Below are 26,370 nucleotides of genomic sequence, written 5' to 3' on the forward strand. Positions count from 1 at the left end.
GGCGCTGCAGGTTCTGCTGTCCTTTCCTGCAATTTCCTCCCTTCTGTTCCACCTCCAGTTCAATGCTGAAAGGGAAGTCCTGGCTCTCCCTTAGCAGGCAGGGCATGTTAGAGGTCAAAAGGTGTCCACTGTGACTCCTGTGGATGGAGCAGCCCATTATCACTCGCATGTGTCCCTGTTTTGTTCCCTCTGGAGCACTTCTTGGTTGCTCAGCAGGTAGGTATCCACAAAGGAAAAGAGCTCGTCCGGTGTCAGAGGTTGGATGTAGCGCTCACGGTCCACGCCTTCTTTGTCGACCAACACTATGTTGAAGCGGGAGCGGGTGATATGCAGGAACTGCCTATAGAAACAGAAAGTTGGCTGGTGGCCAGTTTGCTGGAGACCTTAAGAGCTCATGAAGGGTAGTGGTCTTAGAGCAGGGATGGGAACTGCTTTTGGCCAGAGGGCCAGATCTGCAATTAGCTAACCCTCCGTGGGCCACATTGACAGGCAGTTGCAGCTGCTCACCTGTCAGGTCACCTGACCCTTTATGCCGCCAAGCATTTCCCATGAGATGTAGGAAACACCAAGCCTCAGCTCTTTTAAGTGCGCTCCAAACCTTCCTTTGCAGCAGCTGCAGCAGCAGCTTGAATTTTCCTGCTCCTGACACTCTGTGATGACAGATAAGGGCAAAGCCATACCCAACTTCGCCATATCTAGAGGCCCTGGGGAGCCAGCATGTAACACGAGTGCTTGCACTGACTGACAGCTTATGTGTTTCCAGGCCAGGTTCAATGTTTTTGCATTATTTTATAAAGCCATTGGGAGCAGGATAACTTAAGGGCTGCCTGAGCCCTTCTATCTGCCTGCAATCTTGGGGGGGGGGGTGTCTCTGTTGTTGGCTTCCCCATGGCTCACAACTACTAGAAGCCGCCAGTTGCCAGTTTTTACTTTTGGCTTGCTGTTCCACTGCACCTAAAGCCAAGGTATCTATCCGTATCATGGAGTGAGAGTGTCAGTGGATACAACAGGGTCAGAACTGGAGCAATATAGGGAAAGGGAAATATGCCTCAGGGTCCACCACATTTTATTCCAGACCCCAGTTCACTGAGATGAATGAAGGATCTGGTACCATCTTCACAGCATCAGATCAAAGCTCCACTTAGTCCACCATATTGTTTCCAATAGCGGACACCCAAATGCTTCTTGCAATTTCACAAGCAGGACATGGAAACAATAACAGCCCTTTAATTGTTCCACAGCTACTGTTCCTAAACCTGGAAGATGCATGTAGCCAGATTGGCTTGTACTCACTGATAGTTGGCTTTAAAGATTTTTAAATTCTAAGTTGACCCCACCGCATTTTGTGGCAGCTGAATTAAAAATTACAAATGTGGAAAAAGCAAACTCCCTCTTCATTTTGTTTTGCCTTATCATGCACACTCTTCTCTTTGCAACATCCCAGCAAGTGGTCGCCCAAGGCCAGTAACGTTCGTCACTGAGCAGGGATTTGAACCTGAACCTCTGCCAGCCACTCTGCACCACTAACCTGAGCCCTTCAATGATGTTCTCTGAGAGTCGGTGCTCACGGATCCTCCCCACCTCGTGAGGCGGCAGCCCCACCAGCTCAATGACAGTGATGTGGCGCAAGTCCAGCCCACATGTGGCTTGCTGCAGTGAAGAGAGAAGCAAATGGTTGAAGGAACCCAGTTGCTGGAGATGGGAAGGGTGTGAGTTCTAGGATGGAAATTCAAGAGGAAGGGCTTACCTGCAGCATGCTGTTCTGCATCTTATAGTAGCGGTCAGAAGGATCAGGAGCAGAGATGATGAGCAGCCGGCGCTTTTCATAGAATTGGTCCAGAAGGCCAGCAGCAGAGTTCACATCCACATTGATCTGCATGGCTGACAGCAGAGCATGAGAAAACACAGGGTTTTAGCATGGTTGGTGTTAACATGCTAGATGGGTAGCAATATGAAGAATGGAGAGCAGTAATAGCGGCAACAGAGCCACCTGCCACACTCTAGGAATGGATACTAAGGACATCTCTTGAGTGTCCCCTCAAATGCCCCCTTTCTGCCATCACTGCTATTACTTTTCTGGGGAGTGGAGCCAGATTACTAACCTTGCTCACAATAGGTCAAGGGAACCTGTTGGACTCCACCTCACCTCAGTCCCAATCAGTATAGCTAGTAGGCAAAGGCTGATGGGAGTTGTAGTTCAATAGCATCTGGAGGGCCATAGATCCCTTGCCCCCACTCCTTTGCTAGGGATACCCAAATTGGGTATCTCAGATACCCAAATTGGTTCACATGGTTGGTCACAATGGTGCAAATGGATCTTGTTTACACTTTGTGCTCTCAGCTGAGCACACACACATTTACTTCCAGTCCCTTCTCTTCAGGAACACTAAGGGGAGTTGCCCTACAGCTAGTGAAAAGGCTTGGTTCCCTGTAATCACTGCTCTTAAGCTGGCAATGCAACAATATGCTCAGAAGGCCCATGGTAGGAGAAGATGTTATTCATCACTGCCCCAACAGCCATTTCTTCCAGGTTCTAAGCTGAGGATGAGGAAACACTGGTCCTCCAGCTATTGGACTCCAGTTCACATCAGCCCTAGCTGTAATAGTCAATGGTCAGGGATGATTGGAGTTGGAGTCCAGGAACATTTGAAGGAGCACGGGTTACTCTCCCATGTTCCAACAATGCTGAAATGGGGTTTCCAGTTCACAGAGTTAGAGACTTGCAGCATTGGATTCTGCAGGAATTTGCAGCCATCCCATATGGGGATCAAACCTGCAACCTTAGCGTTATCAGCACCACACACTAACCAAGTGAGCTATCTGAACCAAAGTTCAGAACAAGCCCAATGAAATTTGACAGCCCAGAGTCCACCAGTGCTATTTCCTTCAATATCTATAATAATTTTCTGCCATCAGTAACATTTTCAGAACACTTGTAAAGAACTCCAGATCATATATCTAGAGGGCCAGGAAAGTGTAGAAAAGCATTCAATAGATTCTTACCCCTTGTTTCCTTTTTTGTATAGGGCACTTTCAAATACAATGCCCCCATGCCAATAACAGCAAAAATATGTATAAAATAGTAAGAAACTGGAGTTAGGAGGTTTTCTACAAGCAAGCAGTAAATTTTCCATATATGATTTAGATAATCCCAAATCACACATCTACATATCCAGCAGTGTGAGGTGACATTGAATTGCATCTGGCTCAAAGGTTTCCTTGGGTGCAAGCCCTGTCTAGATAAGTCATGCCTCCTGATTGCGCAGAGGTTTCAAGCATTTGCTTAGAAGCCCCATTCAGATGTTTAGCAGTGGAAGGCCAAAGGAGCATTGAGATCTGGAATACAGTGGTACCTCGCAAGACGAATGCCTCGCACAATGAAAAACCCGCTAGACGAAAGCATCTAGCAATTCTTTGTTGCCTCACAAGATAAAGCTTTCTGAGGCCGTGTCTCGCAAGACTTTTTTTTTGGCCTCCCCCCCCCCCGTCTGCCGTTTGTTTCCGCGAGACGAAAATTTTCGGAAGACGGCACGACCTGCGGAACGAATTATTTTCGTCTTGTGAGGTACCACTGTAGCTTGTGTGCCTGCATCATCTCCTTCGTTTCCATTTCTCTATTCAAAAGGAGAACTGAATGGATACTGCACTGTAAATGTAGCAATGATCTCAGGTCTCATTTATGTCATAAAAGTCCCAGTGGAGGAGAAGCTTCACTCTGTGTAACCTTAGGCAGGATTTTTGAGAATGTTTGGACCTCAAAGAAGCTGATACTTAAGCATCTTTAATCCCTATGAAGGGCTAACACTAGGAAGTGGGATATACCTTTAAAACTAAGACATGCACCTGAGATCAGAGTCCCCCCCCCTCATATTTTATTTCCCATTTTCCCATTCAACAGCATTCAACAGTGGATATAAATCTACACAAATCGAATAATATTTTCTGTGACTTCCTCCCTTTCTGCATTTCTTATTTTTCTGTCATTTTCTTACTGCCTATCTTAATTTATCATTTTTTTTAAAAAAAACAAATTTATCCTTTATAATTCCTTTAAATTTCTTGCTGCTTGTGTTTAGATTAATTTGCGATTTGTTTTCACATATTCAATAAATTCCCCCCATTCCCCCCATTCTATTACATAAAGTCTATCATCTTGATCTATTAATCTTCTAGTTAGTTTTGCCATCTCTGCATATTCCATCAGTTTTAATTGCCAATCGTCTCTTTGGGGGGCCTGTTCCTCTTTCCAATTTTGGGCATATATCATTCAGGTAGTCATGGCTGCATACATAATATGTGAGATCCCACACAGTGATGCTTCTAGCATGACATCACTGCTCTGAGCTCCAACTGACATAATCTCAGTTGTTTCTAATTTCTATCAGCAGTTGGATCAGCTGGGGAATAACTGAATTGCAGAGAGCATTCTTAGGTTCATTGTTAGTTTAGCTAGGCATTGTATATCTATCTATCTATCTATCTATCTATCTATCTATCTATCTATCTATCTATCTATCATCTCCATAGTGTTTTAGGTTGTCCAACTATTAGCAACTTAAAAATGTAAAAGGTAAAGGACCCCTGACAGTTAAGTCCAGTCACAAACAACTCTGGGGTTGTGGTGCTCATCTCGCTTTACAGGCTGAGGGCGTTTGACCGCAGACAGTTTTTCCGGGTCATGTGGTCAGCATGACCAAGCCGCTTCTGGCGAAACCAGAGCAATGCACAGCAACGCTGTTTACCTTCCCGCCAGAGTGGTACCTATTTATCTACTTGCACTTTTTGGCATGCTTTTTAACTGCTAGGTTGGCAGGAGCTGGGACCGAGCAACGGGAGCTCAGTGGTTTAGACCACAGCGGCACTTGTGCCCCCTATTAGCAACTTAGGGAGTTATTTATTATAGGTTTTCTGCATAGATGGTAAGTAAATGCATTTAGGAAAATCTGGATTCTCAGCCCATGTTACACACACAAAATCTGCCCACTAAGCCTTTTGTATCTTCTCTGACAATTCTCCCTTTCTGGGGATGCTCCTGTGATGCTTGCTAATGTTCGTGTCCTGTTTGCTGGTAGGAAACACCCCAAGACACACAAATAATGTCCAACCTCCAACTTCTCTTGCTTGGACATTTACTGCCAGCAAGCCAGGCAATATTCCTGTCTACTAGTTGCTCTGTGTGTGTGTGTGTGTGTGTGTGTGTGTGTGTGTGTGTGTGTGTTCCACACTCTTGTAGCACGAATGAGGCATATACATTTAAAACAAATACTTGGGTTAACTGTGTAAGATCTCAGTGATGCTTGCAAAACAATGCTCTGAGCTGAAGCTGATGTCACCAAACAGTGGCTGCTTGGATGTGTTTGTTTCTAACTGAGCTGTGGGTGGAGTTAGAGAGGGTTTTTGGAGCTGGCTAATTTTGAAACAATTGCTTGCTTTGTCTGTAAATACAATGCCTAGCTAATATAACAATGGGTCCAAAAATGCTCTCTGCAATCTGGTTTCTCCCCAATTGACGCAGCTGCTGTTAGAAATGGAAAACAGCAACTGAGATGATGTCAGTTGGAGCTCAGGGCAGTGATGTCATGGTGGAAGCATCACTGTGATATCAGAGGCATGGCTTAGTTTTAAAGGTATATCCTGCTTTCCCCTCAGCAGCAACCTGTGAGGCTGCTTATAAGCTTGCATCCAGTTAAGTTCTACTTGAGAGCAGACCCCTTTTAAATCAACAGATCTACATTAATCATGCCTATTCATTTCAAAGGGTGCACTCTGAGTAGAACTATTTTGGGTACAACTGTTGCCTCTTACCCTAGCTCTTCTGCCCTCAACCCCAACACACACTTACGAATGCACGTGGGCTGAGAGCCAGACCATTGGCGGCTGGACTGACAGACCCTCAAGGGGGCACCCTGGCGTTCATATCCTCCATCACAGTGGTACTCGCAGGTAGCTCCATAGTTGTTCCCTGCTGAGGTGCAGCTGACATAACCGTGCTCTGGTGGCTTTAGAACAGGACAGCGACTCACTGTGGAAGGGAAGGTTAGGAATCAGAACCCAAAGTCTTCCTCACCTCCAACACAACACAGGGCACACCCACACTTGTGCATTTAAACTACTGTGACGTCACTTTGACAGGCATGGCACCCCCCTAGGGTATCCAAGGGACTAATCTGTTAAAAGTGCTGAGTGTTGTTATGAAACCCCTAATCCTCTCAGAACTACAATTCTCAGAGTGGTTTAACCACCTGTTTCCAAGGAACTGGGAACAATCTAAAGTTATCCCACAAGTGAGTGGATTCTAGAAGAGGTAGTCTGGCGACAGAAGCTTAGAACTCCTCAGGCTGCTCCCAACCTTGCTCACTCAGAACTATCCAAGGTCCTGCAACTCTGCCTTGCCTCATTCCCCATCAGACCCGGCTTCAGAACAGAACATGGCATTTGTAGCAAGTCACAAAACGTCCTGGTCTGGTGCTATTTTAAATGAATGGTTTGAACTTGTATCTTCCAACTCCCTGGCAGGAGTCATGGAGGAATGGGGCTGGATGGGGAGTTGATGCAGATCGGGACTGCTCTTGCCAAAAATATCCCACCTCCACCTGCCAAGCTGCTATTCTCTCCAACTGGAATGTTGTTATTGGCAAACAGAGCTCTCAGAGGAGAGAATTTCCAACGGGACCATGGCCTACCCATGGTTGAAATCTAAACCATGCCTCTCTCACTGCTCCTATTTAAGAGAAGAGGCAAATATGTACGCAGCAACCTCACATTTAATGCCTTATTCAGTTTGGAGATATGAGGGAAGGTCCTATCCTTTACCTTGGATGCGCACAAAAAACTTGCAGCTTGCTCGGTTGTATGCCTGGTCATAGACGGTGTAGCGGATAATGTGTTCTCCTTCAGAAAACTCGGATCCTGGTTCTGGGCCCCGGAGTGTCATCCTGGACTCAAAAGACAGAGAGATATGTCAGGATGTAAATATGAGGGCTGGGTTTGAACTTTTTCTTCCAAAAAGAATCTTTAGAACGGTGCTGAGCAGGGCCGGCTCTAGGTAGAGTCCTGGTGGCGCGGGGCGTCAGGGTGCCGGGCCGGTAGGCAGGGCGCTGCATGGCAAAGCCGCGTGGAAGCCATGCTGCGCCCTGCGAGGGTGGAGCGCCGGAGCGATCTCCACCCCTCAGCGCCAGGGCGCGCGACCTGCTTGAGACTGCCCTGGTGCTGAGACCCCAGTGCAGCCTCCCCCAAGCTTACTGTTTGATGACACCATCAGCAGAGTCCTTTGCCCGAGGTGGATCCCAGTACACAGTGGCTGTCAGCTTGTTGGGTTCTGCCATTCGCTCTCGAGACTCGGGACATTGGATTTTCGGAGGCTCTATGTCTGCTTGAGTAGAATCAGAAAGGAACTCCATGGAAACATGCAGCAACTAGGAGGAAAGTTTCCGTCTTGGGCCTGAATGACAAGTGACTGGCCACATCCAAATTGTCAGTATTTTGCAGGAGGGATTCAAGAGCATTCCAGAAATGTTGGTTTGTGCCATTGAACTGGATTAAAGTGCTCTTTTCCAACAAATCCACTTTTTTAAAAATGGACTTTTTGCAGATGGGAAGGTGACATGGAAATGCACTAGAAACTTTGGGATAAAACTGTTGAGGTTGGACCACTAAGGCAAATGGGAGCCCCTCAGGGCTATAAAGCATGATGTAAGTATTCCTAAATAAATACTTTAGGTTGTGGTTTGAATAATTGTGTAGCTAGCTGTCCAAAAGACATATCCCCAGCTGGTTTAATGGCAGTCTTTGGAAACTGTCTTTGGAAACCCTTAGCAGTCTTTGGAAACTGTAGTTCCACTGTTGTGGCCAGAGAGATTTCTGCACAGAAGATTCTTAGGGAGTTCTCAGGGAGTCCAACAATGGAAAGCCAGTTTAAATATGCCAAGTACATGTACATTGGCAATTCCCCCTCTCGTTTCTGTTTCCATCAGAATTCTCTGACATTCCTGGTAGTGGCAATGGCAACTTCTTCCATGCAATATGTGGTTGGCTCCGGGAAGAATTTACCTACACAAATTGGCTCGCTGCCACTCCAATGTCCGTCTTCTGTGCACACACGGCTGCGATCGCCTTCCCGGTGGTATCCAGGCCGGCAGGTGTAGTCACAGTGAGAATCGACCTTGACTCCATCTGAACACTGGTACGATCCATGGTAGATAGCCGGCAGTGTAGGGCACCGAATCTCTGTGCACAGAAAGAGAACTTGAAAGTTCCCCAGTCTCTTCATGTAGTTACAACCCCCTGGACACCAGCTTCAAAGTGTTTCAAGCTTTGTAGCAAAAATACTAAGGTCACGCCTGCACCATGCATTTTAAGCAGATTTTTTTAAAAAAAAACATCCTGGGAACTGAAGCTTGTTAACATCTCTGAAAGCATCCTGGGAACTATAGCTTGTTAAAGGTGCTGGGAATTGTAGCACTGTGAGGGTGCTTTGGGGGGAGCTGATCCATGCAACTGTGCGCAGCAGGTTAATATAAGAGAGTAGCATGTCACAGAGTCAAACTTTTACTCTCGCAAGATTGAATGTATTGCCCTTGGCTGTACTTGAGGGACGATTCCAACAGATTTCACACAAAAAACATTTATGGCAGTACCGAATCAGTGGTGCATGCCCTTCTGGCTTGCACTCTTTATAAAGACTTGAGGAATGAGATTATCACCCCTCTTTTATTGTCCATTCCAGGTTGCCCAACCACTGCCACAGTGTGCTTTCTCTTGGCAGATCAAGATGAGCAGGTGACAGCAAAGGTTGCAAAGTTTTTAGCTGGGGCAATCAGAATAAGAACCACTATTTGACTACTGATTCAAAACCCTGAAATGTATTTTATATATAATTGCCTTCTTATTTCTATTTCATTACTATGGCCAATGGCTGATGCAAATAAAGATTCATTCATTCATTCATTCATTCATTCATTCATTCATGCCACAGAGTAGCCAATTGAGCAGGAATCCGAATTCAGCTCCCCGCTTCCCCTATGCAAGTCCAATTCTTCAACAATCTGTGCCAGGAACCAGCATGATCCAAAGAGGGAGAGCTTTGCTACGTTGACAGGTTACTCAGACTAAGGAAGCAAGCCTGGAACAACAGCCCCCATTGGCTCCTTAGGTTGCCTGGTCTGCCTGGGCTAACAGAACTAATTCTGGTGTTGCAGCATAGCAGGGATCAGGCCGGACGCTTCTTCTGCCTGAGAGCTGTTCTAATGGTGCAGGATTAATATGCCTGGACCCTTCTGTGAAACCCTTGGTCCTTCATACTCAGTCCTCCCACAAACCTCCTTTTGCACTTGATATAAAGCACTCTTGAAACCAGCGGTGAAAATCAATACAGTTCTGAAAGGTTCAGCCTGCTTTCTTGATTAAAAATGATGCGTAGCTGTATCGAAGCATAGATTAAAATCTCATTGGTCTCTGGAACAACGAGCAGGCAAAGTTTTATGACAATATCTTAAGAGGTGTCAAAATCTACAAGCGAACAGATAGTTTTCCAAAATACGTAGTAGATGTGTATGTCTGTTCTCTGCCATCAATTACTTCTGATACATAGAATCGACCACAAGCATGGGCATAGCCGGGGTTGGGGACAGGGAGGGGCAGCTGCCCCCCATCAACAAAAAACATTTAAAAATACCGTACAAAGCTAACAGAGGTTCTGCCCCCCCCCTAACAAAAATCCTGGCTATGCCCATGACCGCAAGGGTCATCTTGTCCAACACTCTGCAATGCAGGAATCTTTTCCCCCAACATGGGGCTTGAACTCACAACCCTGAGATTAAGAGTATCTTGCTCTACCAACTGAGCTATCCTGCAGGCTCATCTTGGGTTATGTTGATGGCACCCTATGTTGGGTACTTTAATGGGGCTTCCTGAGGATGGCTGTAATGTGGAGCAGCCTCTGGGCACTGGCGTGACACTTACGTCTGCAGTAGGCATGGCCTGACCAGCGACGGTTTAGCAGGCACTGTACGGACCTCTGGCCAATCAAGCGGTATCCACGGTCGCAGGAAAGCTCACAGCGCGTCCCCAGGCTGCTGCGGTAATTACCTCCACGAGGAGAATAGCACGTAGCCTCCCCGTGATAAATGCTCAACAGGTGACACCACTGGGGAACTGAGAGAGAGAAAGAGAGAGAGAGCCTCAGCTAGGTATTCTAGCTATCAAGAGCAAAAGCTTTCGTAACTCAAGGGGCCACCTGCTCTCAAATATACCTGGTCATGCGTTCAGATCTACCATGGGGAATCTGATCTGGGTCGTCCCCCCCCCCATTGTTTGCAATAAGATGAGTGGCTGTGAAAGGATGAGGCTTTTTCACATGAAACGCAGAAGATGTAATACCATCATGGTATTTATAATGGCATATTTATCGGGCGTTTATTTACCCCAAATAAGTTTGTCCCCAAGTTCAGCTGAAATTTAATGCTTCTGTGGCATAATCCCATTACCACTACTTCTGCCCACTCTGGGACAGCAGATAGTATGTTTTTGTCCTTTTCTATCCAACATCTCTTCAGCAGTAAGAAGATTTCTATCATGTCCACCTCTTGACTTCTCTTTCCAAGGCTAAACACCCCCAGTTTCTTTAAACTTTAATCATAGGAATTGCTTTCTGTACCACAGACAATCTTCATCCTCCCCCCACTAAATTCCTTTCAATTTGTACCCTCCTTAAAAGGGTGGCCCACAGAACCAGGCTGAGTTCTCTGGTTAAGGTCTGACTAGTATGGTTAGTTATTTGGCTATGGAAGAAAGCACTCTGTGTGTGCTCAGCGGAATTCTCTTTGTTATTGTTCCTTAACAAGCTCCAGGCTTTGAAAACCAGATTCAGGGGGCCAGCCCTGGTGAACAATAGCACAGCCTTGGAGCTTCCCCAACTAGCTGCCCCCTAATTTTACATTTCAGGCAAACTTCTGAATTCAGGAACTGTGGTAAATTAATTTTGTGCCAGCTGTTTCTCTGTCTTTACATCAATTATTTTAGTCAGGGCCGACCCAGCCACAGAGCAAAACAGCAGCTGTTGGCTGTCCCCATAGGACCCCATGGCTAGCATTATCCAGGCAGGTCAAGGGCCTGTTGTGTGAAAGGGAAAAGAGAATATCTGCCCATGATGGTTGCCTAGCACTGTTTACAAACTACAGTTCGCAGGATTCATTAGGGGAAGCCATGGCTGTTAAAGTGTTATGATACTGCTTTATAGTGCAGGTAGGGACCTAACATTGTGGTGGGCTCTTCTGTTTCTAAGTTTTCCAGTTTGAGCAGGTGAGTTACCTACATGGCCTACAAGGCTCCCCTCACTCTCTCTGACCACAACTATATATTTAGCACTCTTATACCACCTGGGAACTGTGGTTTGCTAAGGGTGCTTAGAGTTGTTAGGAGACCCCTATTCTCTTCCACAGAGTGGAAAGTTCCCAGAGTGGTTTAACAAACAAATTCATTTTCCCAGGGAACTCTGGGAATCATAGCTCTGTGAGGGGAATGGGGGGCGGTCTCCTAAGGGGGTCTTCTAACACCTCTCAGCACCCTTAGCAAATGACAGTTCCCAATACTCTTTGGGGAAAGCCACGACTGTTACAGCGATATTATAGTGCTTGAAATGCAAGTGGGGCCTAGGAGTGCGCAGACACCATACACCAAACATGTGAAGCATGCCATTAATGAGAATATGCTCACCCAATGTTTGAGCATACAGGGCTCTTCCTCACAATTGGGAACCTAGATGCAGTTCCATGTAAGACCCCTATATGCCTACAGTCCTTGCTCACTAATGCTCTATGTTCAGCCCCTGAGAAGTATGGCTAGTGGGTGTATGGTGATTGCAGTGGGGCTAGTAATTGCGGTCCCATTCCCTCCTCGCACCTCCAATCGATGTGTGTATGTGGGTTCCTGACACCCTTACTGCTTGCCTCTTGCATCCCTCAGGCTGCAGGAGGGATGAAGAGCCAAAAAGATGGAGCCTTTCCAAGGATGCCCCAAACTGCCCCTTCCCCCAGAGAATGATGTATGTGTGACCTGGGCACAGCTGGGCCTTCCAAGAGATCACATGAGAATGGCTGGCCTCCATGTGTCAATGGAAACCCAACTCCCATCAGCCCTACTCAGCCTGGCCAATGGTCAGTGCTGATGGAAGTTGTAGTCCAACATCACTTGGATGGCAGTGCACTTTTAAAGATTATTTAGCTCTACCAATCTGAAAATGCTTACCTCGATATTCTGGAGCAAGAACATGGGTGGTTTCTTCAGCATACACCTCATTGGTTTGCCTTTCTGCAGCGGAGTAGCCAGATCCTGGCACAAAGGAGGGGAGAAACAGAATGCTCATCTCCAGATTGTCTATATCAGGGGTAAGCAAACCTTTTCAGAAGGGGTCCCTCAGACCTTGTGGGGGGCCAGACTATATTTTTTTGGGGGGGAATGAACAAATTCCTATGCGCAACAAATAACCCAGAGATGCATTTTAAATAAAACGACACATTCTACTCATGTAAAAACACGATGATTCCCGAACCGTGTGCAGGCCGGATTTAGAAGGCAATTGGGCTGGATCCGGCCCCCAGGCCTTAGTTTGCCTACCCATGGTCTACATCCTTGTCCCCTTGTTCTAGAAAAACAGGTGCCGGAATTCACCATGAATGCCTCCCTTGTTCTCTTATAATGGCAATGGCGCCCACCTGAGAGGTGAGTTCCAATGAGTTCCGGGTGGGGGAAGCCCTGCTTGTTCCTGTCCCAAATCAGAGTAACATCGCCCCCACAATGATGCAGACTCTGCCAAAATGGTTCCGAATCTGTGCCAACAATGCCATTGCCCAGGGGAAGTCTTGAGTTTGGTTCCTCCTCCCTAGAAATCATCCCGGTCCCTGATCTGTCTGTTGGGATTTCTTTTGAAATTTTGCTACTGATTACACAAATGCACAAGACGGGTAGACGTGTTTGTCCTGGGTGGGTGGGAGGGGAGGCAGGTCAGGGGCAAAAATCCAGAAATGCAGGAAAATGTATTTAATAGGACTGACTGAAATGTCACAAGCGTTTGACCTCCAAAGGTCTTCTTCAGGCCCGATGTTAAGAAAAAGAAACAAAGGGTGTCCGTGGTGGATCCTGAGGTCTCACATTTCAGTGGTGCCCAGTGTGAGACATCAAAATTCAGCACACACACACACACACCATGCTCCAGTCTAAATCCTAGCTGCGCCACCCCCAAGGCTCCACGCTCAATGTGACTGAACTGGATGCACTGCTCTAAATCTGCTTCTGGTGGGGTTGGTGAAGGGAGAGAAAGAATTATGGTGGAAATGATTAAGCTTTGGGACTTTTCTTATGCCTGCTTCAGTTCTGCCTGTTCTGCCTGCACATTTGCAAATCAATAGATCATACTAATACAGCACAAGTATCCAGCACTTTTTTCCTCACAACCAAAGTGATCTTATAAATGTCTCCAAAGCCGTCTAGTACTTGAGGAGAGGCATTAAGAAGTTGTTTTATGTTAGGATCCATCATGCAGGTCTTGCAAGTCTTGGTTGCAACTTGTCGTCTTCTGAAACATCCTTGGAAAGGGCACCGAAGTTGGTGAATACGGCACCTAGAGAGGTGAGGCTCTACCTGCTAAAACCTCTTTATGAATAGCATCTGGTGTTGAATTCAGTAGGTCAAGGGAGTGGAGGGGACGTACATTCGTGAATTGGGTCCCCAACCTCAAAACCAATCATTAGAGCATATACTCTCCGAAAAGAGTTCTTGCACAAATATTTCCTCCCAAGAGCAGCCTGGTTAGGGCTGCTGGCATGAACCACCAGACTAAACAGTTTTTTCTGCCAGGTCTGTTAAATGCAGGAAGCAACATGGAGATGGCATGGAAGCAGAGATTGCCAGAGTACAACTTAAATCTATTAAGCCTTTTTACCAGCTTCAGTTGGTAAGGCAGCTGCAACTATTTCCGGGTTGGGCTAGCCTGACCACAGTCAGCCATGCACCGGTAACCTCCAGGTTGGATTATTACAATATGCTCTGTGTGGTACTGCCCTTGAAGCTGGCCCAGAAGCTGCAGCTAGTGCAAAATGTGGCAGCTCAGCTGCTCACTGGGGTAGAATATCACCATCTTACTACCTTGCTGCTGAAATAATTGCACCTAGCTACAAGGCGAGGTTCAAGGTGCTGCTATTGGTGCACAAAGCAACATACAGCTTGGAACCAGGATAGGCTTGGGACCTGCTAGGACCACCTCAGCTGCTACATACCCAACCAATCACTGCATTCTGTAGGAGAGAGAGCCCTGCACTTACCATCCTGTTAGGAGGTCTATTCTGCACAATAATGGAATCGGACCTTTTGCATGGCAGAACTCCCTCCCAATGCATATCACACAGGCACCCCCTGTATTGTCTGTGAAAAAAGTTCACCTTCCAACAAGCCTTCTGAAACCTTTATTCCACTTGGTATCTGAACTTGGAATCTGAACTGATTTTATCTATATGCTGCTGTCTAAAACTTTTTTTTATAGTTAACAATCATTTTTAATAATTGAATCACTTTGGGGTGCCTGCCTCATGGGAAGTGATTCACAAATGCAAAGAAATAAAATTATAGCGAGGGTGTTGATGATGAAATATTCACTGGCTACTGCAGCAGAAGACTGCCCCCAAACCATTCCCTCTACTAGCTCATCCACACGTAGACTTGTCCCACGATTTCTAGGTATGGATTTGAGAGGTTCTTCATTTGTCCTGCCACTTTCCACAGGAAAAACCCACCGTTTTCTGCATATTGACCTTTGTTCTGGGTCAGTGGTAAAAAAAAGTGGGTTTTTCCAGGGAAAGTTGTGGGGCAAAAGGAAAACCTCTCAGACCAATGCCTAGAAATTGTGGGACAAACAGAATGAATCATGGGACTAACAGAAGTGTGGGTGAGCCTTATTTCTGATGTTTAGGCTGTAAAGCTCTTACGCAGTGAAAACTGTATCATCCACTCCCTTGGTACCAGCAGGCTTGGGGATGCCCAAGGTTTGCAGATGCACATTATTATTTTTAATATATATAAAACATCACCCTAAGAGAGAAACCCTCTTCCTGAAACAGCTCATAAGGACTGAGTATGCTGTGCCCCCGGAAATCTGCCAGCCTGTTGCTTTTAGCTGGGAGGAATTGAATGAAGTGACTGGAATCAGCAGCACTTTACACGGCAACATTTTGTTACACGTCTCATTTGTTTCATGAAAAACGGATTCAAATTGCTTTCTTTGAATCAGCATCATGCAACCTGTCTGTGAAGGCACAGACCAAGAGAATAGCACATGGGGCTTTGTGCTACCACGGGGTTTTGTGCTGTCGCTGTCTTGACACCCGCATGCCAATTGAGTTCAAGGACGAGTTTGGAGTGGGGCAGATGGCTGCCTCCCATCGCCCGCCCCATACAATTCCCCAGGAAGGGACTTCACACTAGGATGTACGGTTACTCCCTGGAAGCGTTTTAGAAGAGGCGCTTTGTTTGTTTGCTTTTACTGTCAGGTCAGCAGCTTAAAATATTTTAAAAGTAGAAAAGAAAGGCCACCTTGTAAGTGCAGTGCAAACCATGCTTGGTCTGTGGAGCATACACCTCTCAACCTACAGTTCCAATCCACACACGAGTCTGAGGGGGCCTACATGCCTTCACCCAAAACGTGTGTAGGGCACCTGAACCCTCCCTAACCTATTCCTAACACAGATTCCTGCCCCCCTCTCTTTACACCTCTCCATTATTATTACTACTTTCTGCTCGCTGCTCTGTAACCAGTTACTGATCCATAAGAGGACCCCCTGTCCCATTATCCCATAACTGCTAAGCTTCTCAGGAGCCTTTGCTGAATTGAATCTCCAAGTGTCTAATATCTGCTGGATCACCTTATTCATATGCCTGACCTAGTATAAGGAAGTTTCAAGTGTTCACTATGATGTAATGCTGGGCAGGCTCAGGATGCCTTTTCCAAATGATCCTTTGGGTATCCAACATGTGGAAAGCTTGCCTTGCAATGAGGTGTCTGCGTAAGTTTTCAGCAGCAGCCTCTAAGAAAAATCTGGGATCCTACTTGTAGGATTATTGTCCTTGGAAGAACGGTGATGCTAACATAGGCGTAGTCAGGATTATTTTTGGGGTGGGGGTGTTGACAGAACCAATGTGATTGGTCAGTTAAATATTTCTATTGTTTTACTTGATAGTGGGGTTGGGGAGTAGCTGCCCCCCTGCCCCCCTTGGCTACGCCTATGCATGCTAACCAAACCCTCCCTAAAGACACGTTGGATCATTTTGAAGGCTGTCTTTTCCTGTGTATGTATGCCAGAAGGATAGATTGCAAGCATCTCTTTACTTTCTTTGCTTCAGACAAAACAAACGCAGGGTTGTGTGTGTGTGTTTCCCCAAGTGTTTTCCCAAAGATCAGTGAAAGACAAATGTGGAGACAAAAATAACTTTTATAGTGAATTGGATCCCAGATGAATGAATAAGAGCTGGCATTCCAACCCAGTTAGGTCACATTTCCACTGGGTTCCCTCTAATTCCAAAGGCCACAGTTCATTCCCCCCCCCATCACCCAGGCACTCTCATGAATCATTCCTGTTCCTGTTTGTGAATGGACCCACCTCTTAATTTTAGCACCCATGCTTGAAATGAGGCACAACGTCTGCTGCATTAGTTCTGAAACCACATCTCTGCTAAGCAAAAGGCCAGATGTTTCCGTTGCTCTGCTTGAGAGCATCGCTTCACGTCTATAAGAAGAAGGGCCCTGAGAGCCCAAGGCTGGCTAAGTGCAAAATACCTAGGATGGAAAAGCTGCTCCTCACCCACCCACCCACTCCCACTGCCAATGATGACTGGGATGCAGGCTGCACATGCCCAGAGACACTGCTGCCTTGTATGTTTCAAGAGAGGCGGCCTAGCACTAAAGGCCAGTGTCAGGAATCAGTGCCATTGAGCTTCTGCCAAGGCCCACAGACTTGCCCAGCAGCGTTCTTGAAACCAGTTCCTGGAACCCCCAGTCTTTTTATTTGTGCTCCTTCCTGTTGCTGCCTGTGCAGTGTCTGACCTCTCTCAGTGTGTGAGCACTGATGGAAGTGAGGAGGAAGGAGGAAGAGCAGCTCTTGCTCACCTTCTCCAGGTTTGGATGAGGCTTAGAGGCAAGGGCTAATTGCAGCTCCTGGTATCCTGGGGCAGCTGCCAGGACTCCACTTACTGATGCTTCCTCTGGTCCCTATTACATTTATTTCCTTGGTCCAGTATTTTGATTCCCACTTCATTGGGAATCTTAATGGTGTGTGGACTAAGCTGCTTGAAGCGCTGCCTCTTTCTCTGGCTAGCAAGCTTCCCATTTTTTGCAGTGGGAAGTAGTCAGGAGAGAGGGGCAGGGAGAGGATGAATACTAGTCTAGACAGCATCTCCATGGAGAACGTGTACACACCACACACAATGACGTCCTGTGGGGTACTGCCTTCCCACTCATAAATTGTCCTTCTCCAGTGTCATGTTCCTGCACCACCAGCCTCTAGGGAAAGTCTGATGTATGTCTAACCATCTCCTTACAAGGAAAGGGCTGAGTCAGCCTTCATAGCCCATAGTAGTTGTAGCTCCAGCAATCACAAATGTGGCCACACTTTTCCAAGATGGAAATGAAGAAATCTAAACCAACTCTTTCACCACAGCTCATAGCTGGGGGTTGAGAGATAGACCAGCCTTGTCTGAACCAAACCTAGCATTGGTGTTGCAATGTGGGCAGAGTTATCTTAAATTCACAAGGCACAAGAACTGGCCTGAAACAAATTTGCCTATCATCCCCAGTGTCTACTGGCAATCACGTGCTATCTCTGCTGTCAGAGGCAGGTTGTTTCAGCTGCTGGGAATCATAGAATGGTAGAGTTGGGAGGGACCCCGAGGGTCATCTTGTTCAAACCCCCCCCCTGCAAGACAGGAATATGCAGCTGTCCCGTACAGGGATCGAACCTGTAACCTTGGTGTCACCAGCACCAAGCTCTAACCAACTGAGCTAGTCGACTGCTGTTGCACTCAGGGGTTGTTTTGGTGCTTCCTATGGGCATCTGGTTGGCCACTGTTAAAACAGGATGCTGGATTGATCCAGCAGGACTCTTCCTATGTTCATAATTGTTTTGGGGTTGTTGTTGCTTTTTAGAGAGGGTGGGGAAAACATTGCCTGCTGAAATCCTTTTCTGTCTTGTTGCCATTAAAGGCACAGAAGTCTGGCCCAGGAAAAGGGCCCAAGCTTATACAGGCATGGCCTCTTAAGCCTCATGCACATGTGGCAAAGCACATCTGTTGCAAGGTTTCCCAGAAACATTTAGACGACTGCAATAAGAACTGGGAACTGTGTCTCCTGACGGTATTTGCTTGCCTAACAGTGACCAGGCAATGGATGGACTTTTAGTGGAACACATGAGAGCCAAGATGCATAAGAAACTCAGTGGAGGAAGGAAAGAGGCTTACTCATTGCCAGCCCCTCACTCCCTGTCGACACCCCAACCCCACTGCTTACTGTCTGAAACTGCTCCAGACAAACCATTGCTTGCCAAGTGGTCTCCTCATCAGCCAGAGACAGAGACATGTGGAAAAATTTAGCTCCTGCTATTGCAGGGGGCAGAGGAGTGCGGAATTATATTTACCTAAATCTAGGTATGGCCCTAACCCCAGATGCGTACCTGTCTGCCCTTCCTTGCCCCCAGCAAAGCAGGAACCACAGTTAGTTCCACGATGGGTTATTAGTTGCAATGCTTTTGTGGCGAAGGGGTTGCAGGATGTCTGGCTGCTCCTCCCCCTTTCCCATTGCCTATCCCTTGGGGGCCTCTTTGACAAAGATACCCTACTATGTACAGACTGACTGTGGTCTTGCTCAGATGGCAGCTCAGTGACCAAAAGGAGACCACAGCTAATTACAATGTGTATAAAAATGGATGTGCCTGTCTTGGGCCAAGTCTGCATGACTTTGGTACTGCCTTGTCAGTGCTTACCTTCATACCATGTGGAGGAGACCATTTTGGCCCACAGAAGCAGCAAGAGGGGGAATGCTCCTCGGGGCATCTTAGCATGCGAATGGAGATTCCAGATGGCAGGGTAAAGATGAAGGCAGAGCTGCCTGAGAATTCAAGCTGAAAGCCAGAATAAGAGGCAGGACGTCAACAATCGAAAGCAGCAAGGCCAACCCCAACCCTTGCTAATCCTTAGACCAGGCATCCCCAAACCTTGGCCCTCCAGATGTTTTGGCCTACAACTCCCATTATCCCTAGCTAACAGGACCAGTGGTCAGGGATAATGGGAATTGTAGTCCAAAACATCTGGAGGGCCAAGGTTTGGGGATGCCTGCCTTAGACATACACATGTAGACTCTATATGTTTATTTTTCTTTTTAAAAAAAACCCCTAAATGTTTGGGGGCAGAGGTGCAAAAGAAAGAAAACTATTTTTCTTTTTGAAACTGAAGCACATTTTATTTTATTTTATATTTGTATTTCACTTTGGCAACGGCCAGGCTGAGCTTAAAGCAACTCATTCATTACAGTAACAATGACGAATTAAAAATATTTTCCAATACGAAAGAAACAATCATACAACAAAGCTGCAGTAAATACAACAGAAGAATCAAATCAATAAGGAGCAGGAAAACCACAAGATACACATAAATCACATTGGATATATGTTAAGAATGCCGGCTCACCCTGCTGAAACCACCAAACGAGTCAACTAACGTGCAGGACTCTCGCTCATATTTGTTTGTAAATTTTGACATTTTTTTAGTTTTGATTGAAAAAGTAGTGAATGTGTCTCGATACAGAATTCCTAGGGCACCTGAAGCAGGTTGCATGTGAAAATATACCTGGCAAACAGCTGGTAGACAGAGTGCTGATCACCTGCTTGGAAGGCAGGCAAATACCAGTTCCCTGCCACCACCTGCACAGAAACAACTGGTGCTGCATACAGTGGCATCTCAACAGGGGGGTGGGCGGTGCGCCCCGGGTGCCATGTCTGCAGGGGTGGCAAGAAGTCACCCCATGGGGGCTCGTGGCGGCATGAGCAGCTATCGCACTGCCGCAGCCGCACGTAGAGGATGTTAGAATATTGGGGTGTAAAGCCCTATATTCTTTCTCTTGCCACTGGCTTCGGTAAAGAAGACAGCAAACAATCGTAGCTTTTAACTACGTTTATTAGGGAGCGATGGTTAAGTGTATTCGCCATCACTCTCATTCAATCAGAAGTGAAAGTAGAAACAGAACAAAGAACATCACATGACAGGAGATCAAGTTACACTGTCTCCTGTGTGTGGGAAAGTTACAGCAGTCTTATAATGTAAACAATCAGTCACATGCAGCTTTTTTCCCTTGCATAGGATTTATGCTAACAGAGGATCCTCCGTTTGCGGCTGCAGCTGTGAGCACAGGATCCCGGCACTGTCCGTACGACACTGGAGTGGCGCTGCCGGCAAACCGCTATGTACAGCGCATGTGTGGCATCGCTACGTACGGCGCATGCGTCATATGTAGCGACGCTGCACATGCGCCCTACGTAGCAACGCCCGCCCTGGGGGCCCCGGCGCCTTCCTTTGCCCCTGGCTGCATAGGCTGCAGATGAGGAGTGGTCCCCCGTGCAGGGACCATCTTGGTTTGACACCCCTCCAGGCTGGTGTATTCAGCAGCATGCCCTTTACACAATAACAGTGGATTAGTGGCGGATTTATTCTGCCTTCTATTCTGCTCCATTCAGACAGCACTTTATTTGCTGCTACCTGGCTGTGTACATACTCCTGTTTACTCTGCATCCAGTGTGCTCCCCTTGTTAGTTTGGGAAGCCAGTGTACACGCAGTGTACACAATCAGTATCAATATCAGGTATATATCCTGGTTTTTCTCTTATGCAATACTGTATTTTGGTCTGTTTTCCCCCAGCTTCAATCCAAATTGAGGAAAGGAGCAGCCGAGCTGCATTTTAAGCCAGTACTTCGTACATAGAACCTTCCAACTGGTTGTTTGCATATATGTATTACGCATGAGCCAAAAGTGTCCATCTGTTAACAGGGGAGGAACAGGCTGGAGGCTCAAGAAGGGGGGGAAAGTCTTTGGCAGAGAGGCCCATGACAGGCACTACCAATTAATAGCAGGCAGACCAAAAGAAGCCAATCTTAAGGTGAAGAAGCTTTCCACCGCAGAAGGACAGAGATGTATTTGTGTTGCTTGCATTGCTTCTTCAATCTTCAGGCTCTGTATCATCATCTTATGAGATTCAGTTTGCTTCTCCCTTCCTAATAAACAACACTGGTGATATTTAGTTATAGACAACGGGCACTTTCAGAGGACCTGTGCATTGACCAGTCATCCTGCTCTGTTTCCAGGGAGATTAGATGGCATTGGCTATTTAATGAGCATTTGTCTCAATTTGTTTGCAGGGAGGTTAGATAGTGTTGCATCAAAGCAAGAGTTATTCCATACCTTCCCCATCACTTTCCTTACTGTAAAAAGTCCAATCTTTAGAGGAAGCGGGTTTGTCAGTCACACAAGACCTCACAATCTCCTATTACAAGACCTGAATTTGCCGTTATGTGATTGAATTCCCCTGAAAATAGTGACAGGTCTGGAAGTGTGTTGTATCTCATAACAAAACAGATGCTAACCTTAAGGTTTACTATAGATTGGGAAAAGTGACCTCCAGGTGCCAAGAGAATATAATTTGTACATCGGGGGGGGGGGATGTACTGCTGATAACATTGGGGGACATGTAAACAAGGGACAGAGGAAGGAAGGAAGGAAGGAAGGAAGGGTACGTGGTTGGCCGGGAAGCAGGAATTATTAGCAAATAAACATTGAGTAAGAAATGCCTTGGGGTGCGGGTGGCACTGTGGGTTAAACCACAGAGCCTAGGGCTTGCCAATCAGAAGGATGGCGGTTCGAATCCCCGCAACGGGGTGAGCTCCCGTTGCTCTGTCCCAGCTCCTGCCAACGTAGCAGTTCAAAAGCACGTCAAAGTGCAAGTAGATAAATAGGTACCACTCCGGCGGGAAGGTAAACGGCGTTTTCGTGTGCTGCTCTGGTTGCGGCTTTGTCATGCTGGCCACATGACCTGGAAGCTGTATGACGGCTCCCTCGACCAATAACGCGAGATGAGCGCCGCATCCCCAGAGTCGGTCACGACTGGACCTAATGGTCAGGGGTCCCTTTACCTTTTAAGAAATGCCTTGATGAACACACAGAAGGAGGCTCACTGACAAATTGCCTGATAAAGCACGATTAAAAAAATAAATAAAAACAAATTAGAGAGTCCAGTGGGTAAAATAAAACTATCCAGTGTGTTCAGCTGGCACATCATTATTGGTGCCTGTTTTGCACTGCAGGAGAAAAAACAATAAATTCATATTTACTAACTAGTCTTGCAGAGGGCTTTTCTTTTTATAAAGGGTCATCCCTTTCCTCAATATCATAGAGCACAGGGCAGCCTGTTGAGCTGGAGGTAACTTTTCTGTACTTGGCCCTCTGACTGTGGTCTGCTTGGCGCTCTGACTGTGGTCAGGCAGGTCTGGCAGGATTGGGGTAAGGAATTTGTGGCCCTCTAGATGATGGTAGGCTCTCAACCCCATCAACTTCCAACAGTTTGCTAAACCACTATAGGAAGCACCTCCCACCCCCAGTTAAACAGCTCCCCTGAAGCAGTCTGCTATTCCTCATGCTGCAGTTGGCAAGGCCGCATGAACTTCAGAGTGTTATGATGTTTTACATTTTTATGTATATAGGAACACATAACCTAAGCAAGCCATCAAAATTTGATGCTACCATTACAACTATGTGCTGGGCAAAATAATAATAATAAATACTTCCATTTGCCTGACCTGAATTTCCTATTCTTCAGTTTCATTGGATGATATGGGATTCCAGTATTATGATAGAGGTGTTTTTTTTAAACTCCCTAGCCACTTGCTTGCTCTCCCATTTTAAAGCCAGGGAGTTGAGGCTGAGAGGTAGTAATTTGCCAGAGATTAATCCCATTAATAAGTAAGTTTTGAACTCAGCACTTTACCAAAAGGAGCAGCATGCTAAAAAGTTTTGCAGCATATATTCTTCCCCCCACTCTGTCTCAAGGTGGAAGGACTATTCTACAATCAAATGCATTAATAAGGAGGGAGGTCAACTTGTAGAAAGAGTTTAGCAGGTAATTTTGTGTCTTGTGTCTACCAAATCACCAAAATCCTGCCCCTGCCTTCTACTGGAATGATGTACTGAGCAAGAGACAGTGGCAGCCAACATGGTCTGTGGACTGCAATTCCCATCAGCTCAGCCAATCTGGCTATTGGTCAGGGAAGATGGAAGTTGTATTCCCACAACACCTTAAGGACACCGTGCTGGCCACTCCTGCTATAAGACTGGCAGGAACACCTGTCTTCATCTCTGGCTGTTTCTTCATCTCTGTGTAGTTTTATCACCTTCTCTCCCTCACCCTTGCCTGATGGGCTTGTGTTGTTGTTGTTTAGTTGTTTAGTCGTGTCCGACTCTTCGTGACCCCATGGACCATAGCACGCCAGGCACTCCTGTCTTGCACTGCCTCCCGCAGTTTGGTCAAACTCATGTTCGTAGCTTCGAGAACACTGTCCAACCATCTCGTCCTCTGTCTTCCCCTTCTCCTAGTGCCCTCAATCTTTCCCAACATCAGGGTCTTTTCCTGATGGGCTTACTGTGTCTTGATCATAGTAACTTCTACCAAATGGAAATGCAACAACATGTGCAGCTTTCCCTGCTGCGTTTCAGCCTGTCACATAGGTCTTAAAAGACACAGGACCCTGGCCAGGAGGGACAAGGGAAGATACAGTATCTAAAGGAAGACACCATGTTTTTGTCTTTGGGGTAGAAGTCCAGGATGCCACTCAGAATGAACAAGAGGAACCCTCAAACACATCAGGGCTGGCTTGCCACATTTTGAAGTAAGCGTATAGTCCTGATTTATGAGATCCCAATTAAGTAAGAGGAGATATCAGGGCTTGCACCTGACATCTTTCTACAGGCAAAGCAATGCTTTAGAGATGATACAATTTGATAATGTTAGAATACCAGTAAAAGTAGACAACTCTGAGATAAAAATATCTGGTTTCAGACAGAAATTGAAAACTTCATTTCCCCCCATCCAGAATGTGTTTCCTACTTTTTTTTTTTTACTGTTCCCTGCATTTAAAAATAAAACAAAAGCCGGTATGTGTTACTATTGTCATATGCTGATGTTTACTGTTCTCTACTGTTGTCACATTACGTTTTAATCATGAGCCACTTTGAAAAGCTGGTCTGGGGAAAAACAGGGTACAAATTCTTAAATAAATTAAATAAATAGATAGATGGGCCAGTCATCTGATGCAACTTCTTAAAGCAGAAAGGCAACCCTGTATGCTCAGCATCTCTCTCACACACCCCAAATGACACACAAGTCACCGGTTTCCATTTGTGCAAAACGGATGTAGATTTATAAATATTTATTCATGCCACAATCCTAGGTTTGGCTACTCAGAAGCAAGTTCCAACTCCCCAGAAAAGTGTGTACATAGGATTGCAGCCTTAGGGTTGTAACCAACAAAGTTCAGTATATCCACTGAAATTAATGGGCTTATGTTAGTCCTGCTCATTAATTTCAAGCGGTTTACTCTGGGTATGGCTAACGTAGCATACAGCCCATATCCACACACACACACAGCCCAATTATGTAAGTCGCTTAGAGAATCTCAGCGCAAGAGCGGCTAATAAATTCATTGAAAAAAAATAAAATAAAAAAGCTGCCCGTCTCCCCCATATCTTTTCGGTCTGTTGCAAACAGAGAAGCAAAGGACTTCTTTAAAAAAAAAGAAGCAGGTTCTCTCTTACCTGCCTTGCCCGTGGAAAGGTGTGCAATTGTGCCTTCTGTCTCTCTGTCTCTCTCAGTCCATACAGGAGTCCTCTTCTTTAACTTTCTCAAAACAAGTGGCTTGTTCTTACCGGCTTCCAGACTCAGCTAATGCTGCCCAGATGTGGAGTAGCTTGCAGTTGCCAGATGTTTATTTAAAGCTGCTCTCTCTCTCTCTCTCTCTCTCTCTCTCTCTCTCGTCGATGAGGAAGGGGGGGGGTTGAAAAGAGAGATCCAGGCTGCTTAGAAAGAAATCTTACTCAATGACTCACTGAGTGCCGAACATGCAACCCCGCCCCCCCAAAAAAGCAGGGTTAAAGCAACATAAGCAGCCCCCTCTACTATCCCCAGATGTACGATACTTCAGTTTTCATGAATCGTAAATTCATGGTTTAAAAGGAAGGCAGTCAGTAAACCATGACACTAGCATGTTTTCTCACCAGACTTTGGTAGGGCAAGGACAATGTGCTGGGATTTTAGCATTTTGGTTCTTGTGTGGCTGTGCACACGCCATGCATTTGAAGCACCCCCCCCCGAGTTCTGGGAGTTGTAGTTCTGCGAGGGGTGAACTACAGTTCCCAGGATTCTTGGGCAATAAAGCGCTTTAAATATCAATGTGCCACTCTTAAAACAAACTATTCCTATGGCTTTACCCACACTTGCCTTTGCTCCAGTCTTTCCAGGCACAGTCTGCACTTTAAAGCCCTGTGTCTGAACGTGCCCCCCCCTTGCAGGAGCTTTCTCTGAGAAAACCTGCTCTTTAGCACTCAATTGCAGAAAACCCCAACCCCAACCACGTTGAGGGAACAACTTTGGGGGAAAAGAGACCTCTGCAATTATGAGGCAGTCATGCAAAAGCCAGCATGGGGGTACCCAGGATCAAAACTAGGGGGGGGGCACACCAGCCACACACCCAGCCACCCAATTGGCTGGCTGGCTATGACGTGGCTATGACGTGGCCAGGATCTTCGTGGTCTTCGTGGCTATGACATGGCTATGACGTGGTCTTCTCCATTCCTCTCCCTCCTCCCTGGCGCGCGCTGCCTCTTTGCAAAACAGTAGTGTTTGTAAACAAAGCGTTGTTTTTCGCGGAAGCTACAGTTCGCGTAGTTAAAAATGGACCGTTGGTTAAAAAGTGGTTCGTTAAAACGACAAAGGCCTACAGATGAAGAGGAAGATAATGCATTTGATGTTCAAGCAAGTAAGTCAATTAATGGGGGTCCTTGTCACAATAGCGGCTCAATGAGGGGTCCTCGAGAAAATTTTGTTGGGAACCCCTGCACTACCGCTTGCACTCCTGCCTTGCCCACTCCTTTAATGACAGTGGTGACTAAAACGAGAGCAGCAAAGCTGCCGCCATTGAAGGAAACCTGGACCTGGAGCTGGGCTAACTTCAGTCCACATTCTTTCAAGTCACAGTGAGCACAGCACAGAAAGTGCCTTGACAAAGGCAGCTTCGCTGCCG

The 26,370-nt window shown here is 46.4% G+C and overlaps 1 protein-coding gene across 2 annotated transcripts; it reads right to left on the minus strand.

Moving 5' to 3' along the window:
- Window positions 1-120: 120 nt before the first annotated feature.
- On the minus strand, window positions 121-25,032 carry SRPX2 (sushi repeat containing protein X-linked 2). Of its 2 annotated transcripts, XM_035113535.2 has the most exons (11): window positions 24,887-25,023; window positions 19,017-19,154; window positions 12,244-12,327; window positions 9,961-10,152; window positions 8,050-8,226; window positions 7,243-7,369; window positions 6,814-6,935; window positions 5,843-6,022; window positions 1,748-1,881; window positions 1,529-1,650; window positions 121-340 (listed from the first exon to the last, which is right to left on the minus strand). In XM_035113535.2, exons 2-11 carry the CDS (start codon window positions 19,084-19,086, stop codon window positions 160-162), a joined length of 1,389 nt encoding a protein of 462 aa, XP_034969426.1. In that variant the 5' UTR covers window positions 19,087-19,154; window positions 24,887-25,023; the 3' UTR covers window positions 121-159. The 2 variants fall into 2 exon arrangements, with proteins under 2 accessions (XP_034969426.1, XP_034969424.2); XM_035113533.2 differs by lacking the exon at window positions 121-340 and having other exon boundaries at window positions 688-1,650; window positions 24,887-25,032.
- Window positions 25,033-26,370: the final 1,338 nt, after the last annotated feature.

The sequence above is a fragment of the Zootoca vivipara genome, chromosome Z (assembly GCF_963506605.1).
Source record: "Zootoca vivipara chromosome Z, rZooViv1.1, whole genome shotgun sequence".
Lineage (NCBI taxonomy): Eukaryota > Metazoa > Chordata > Lepidosauria > Squamata > Lacertidae > Zootoca > Zootoca vivipara.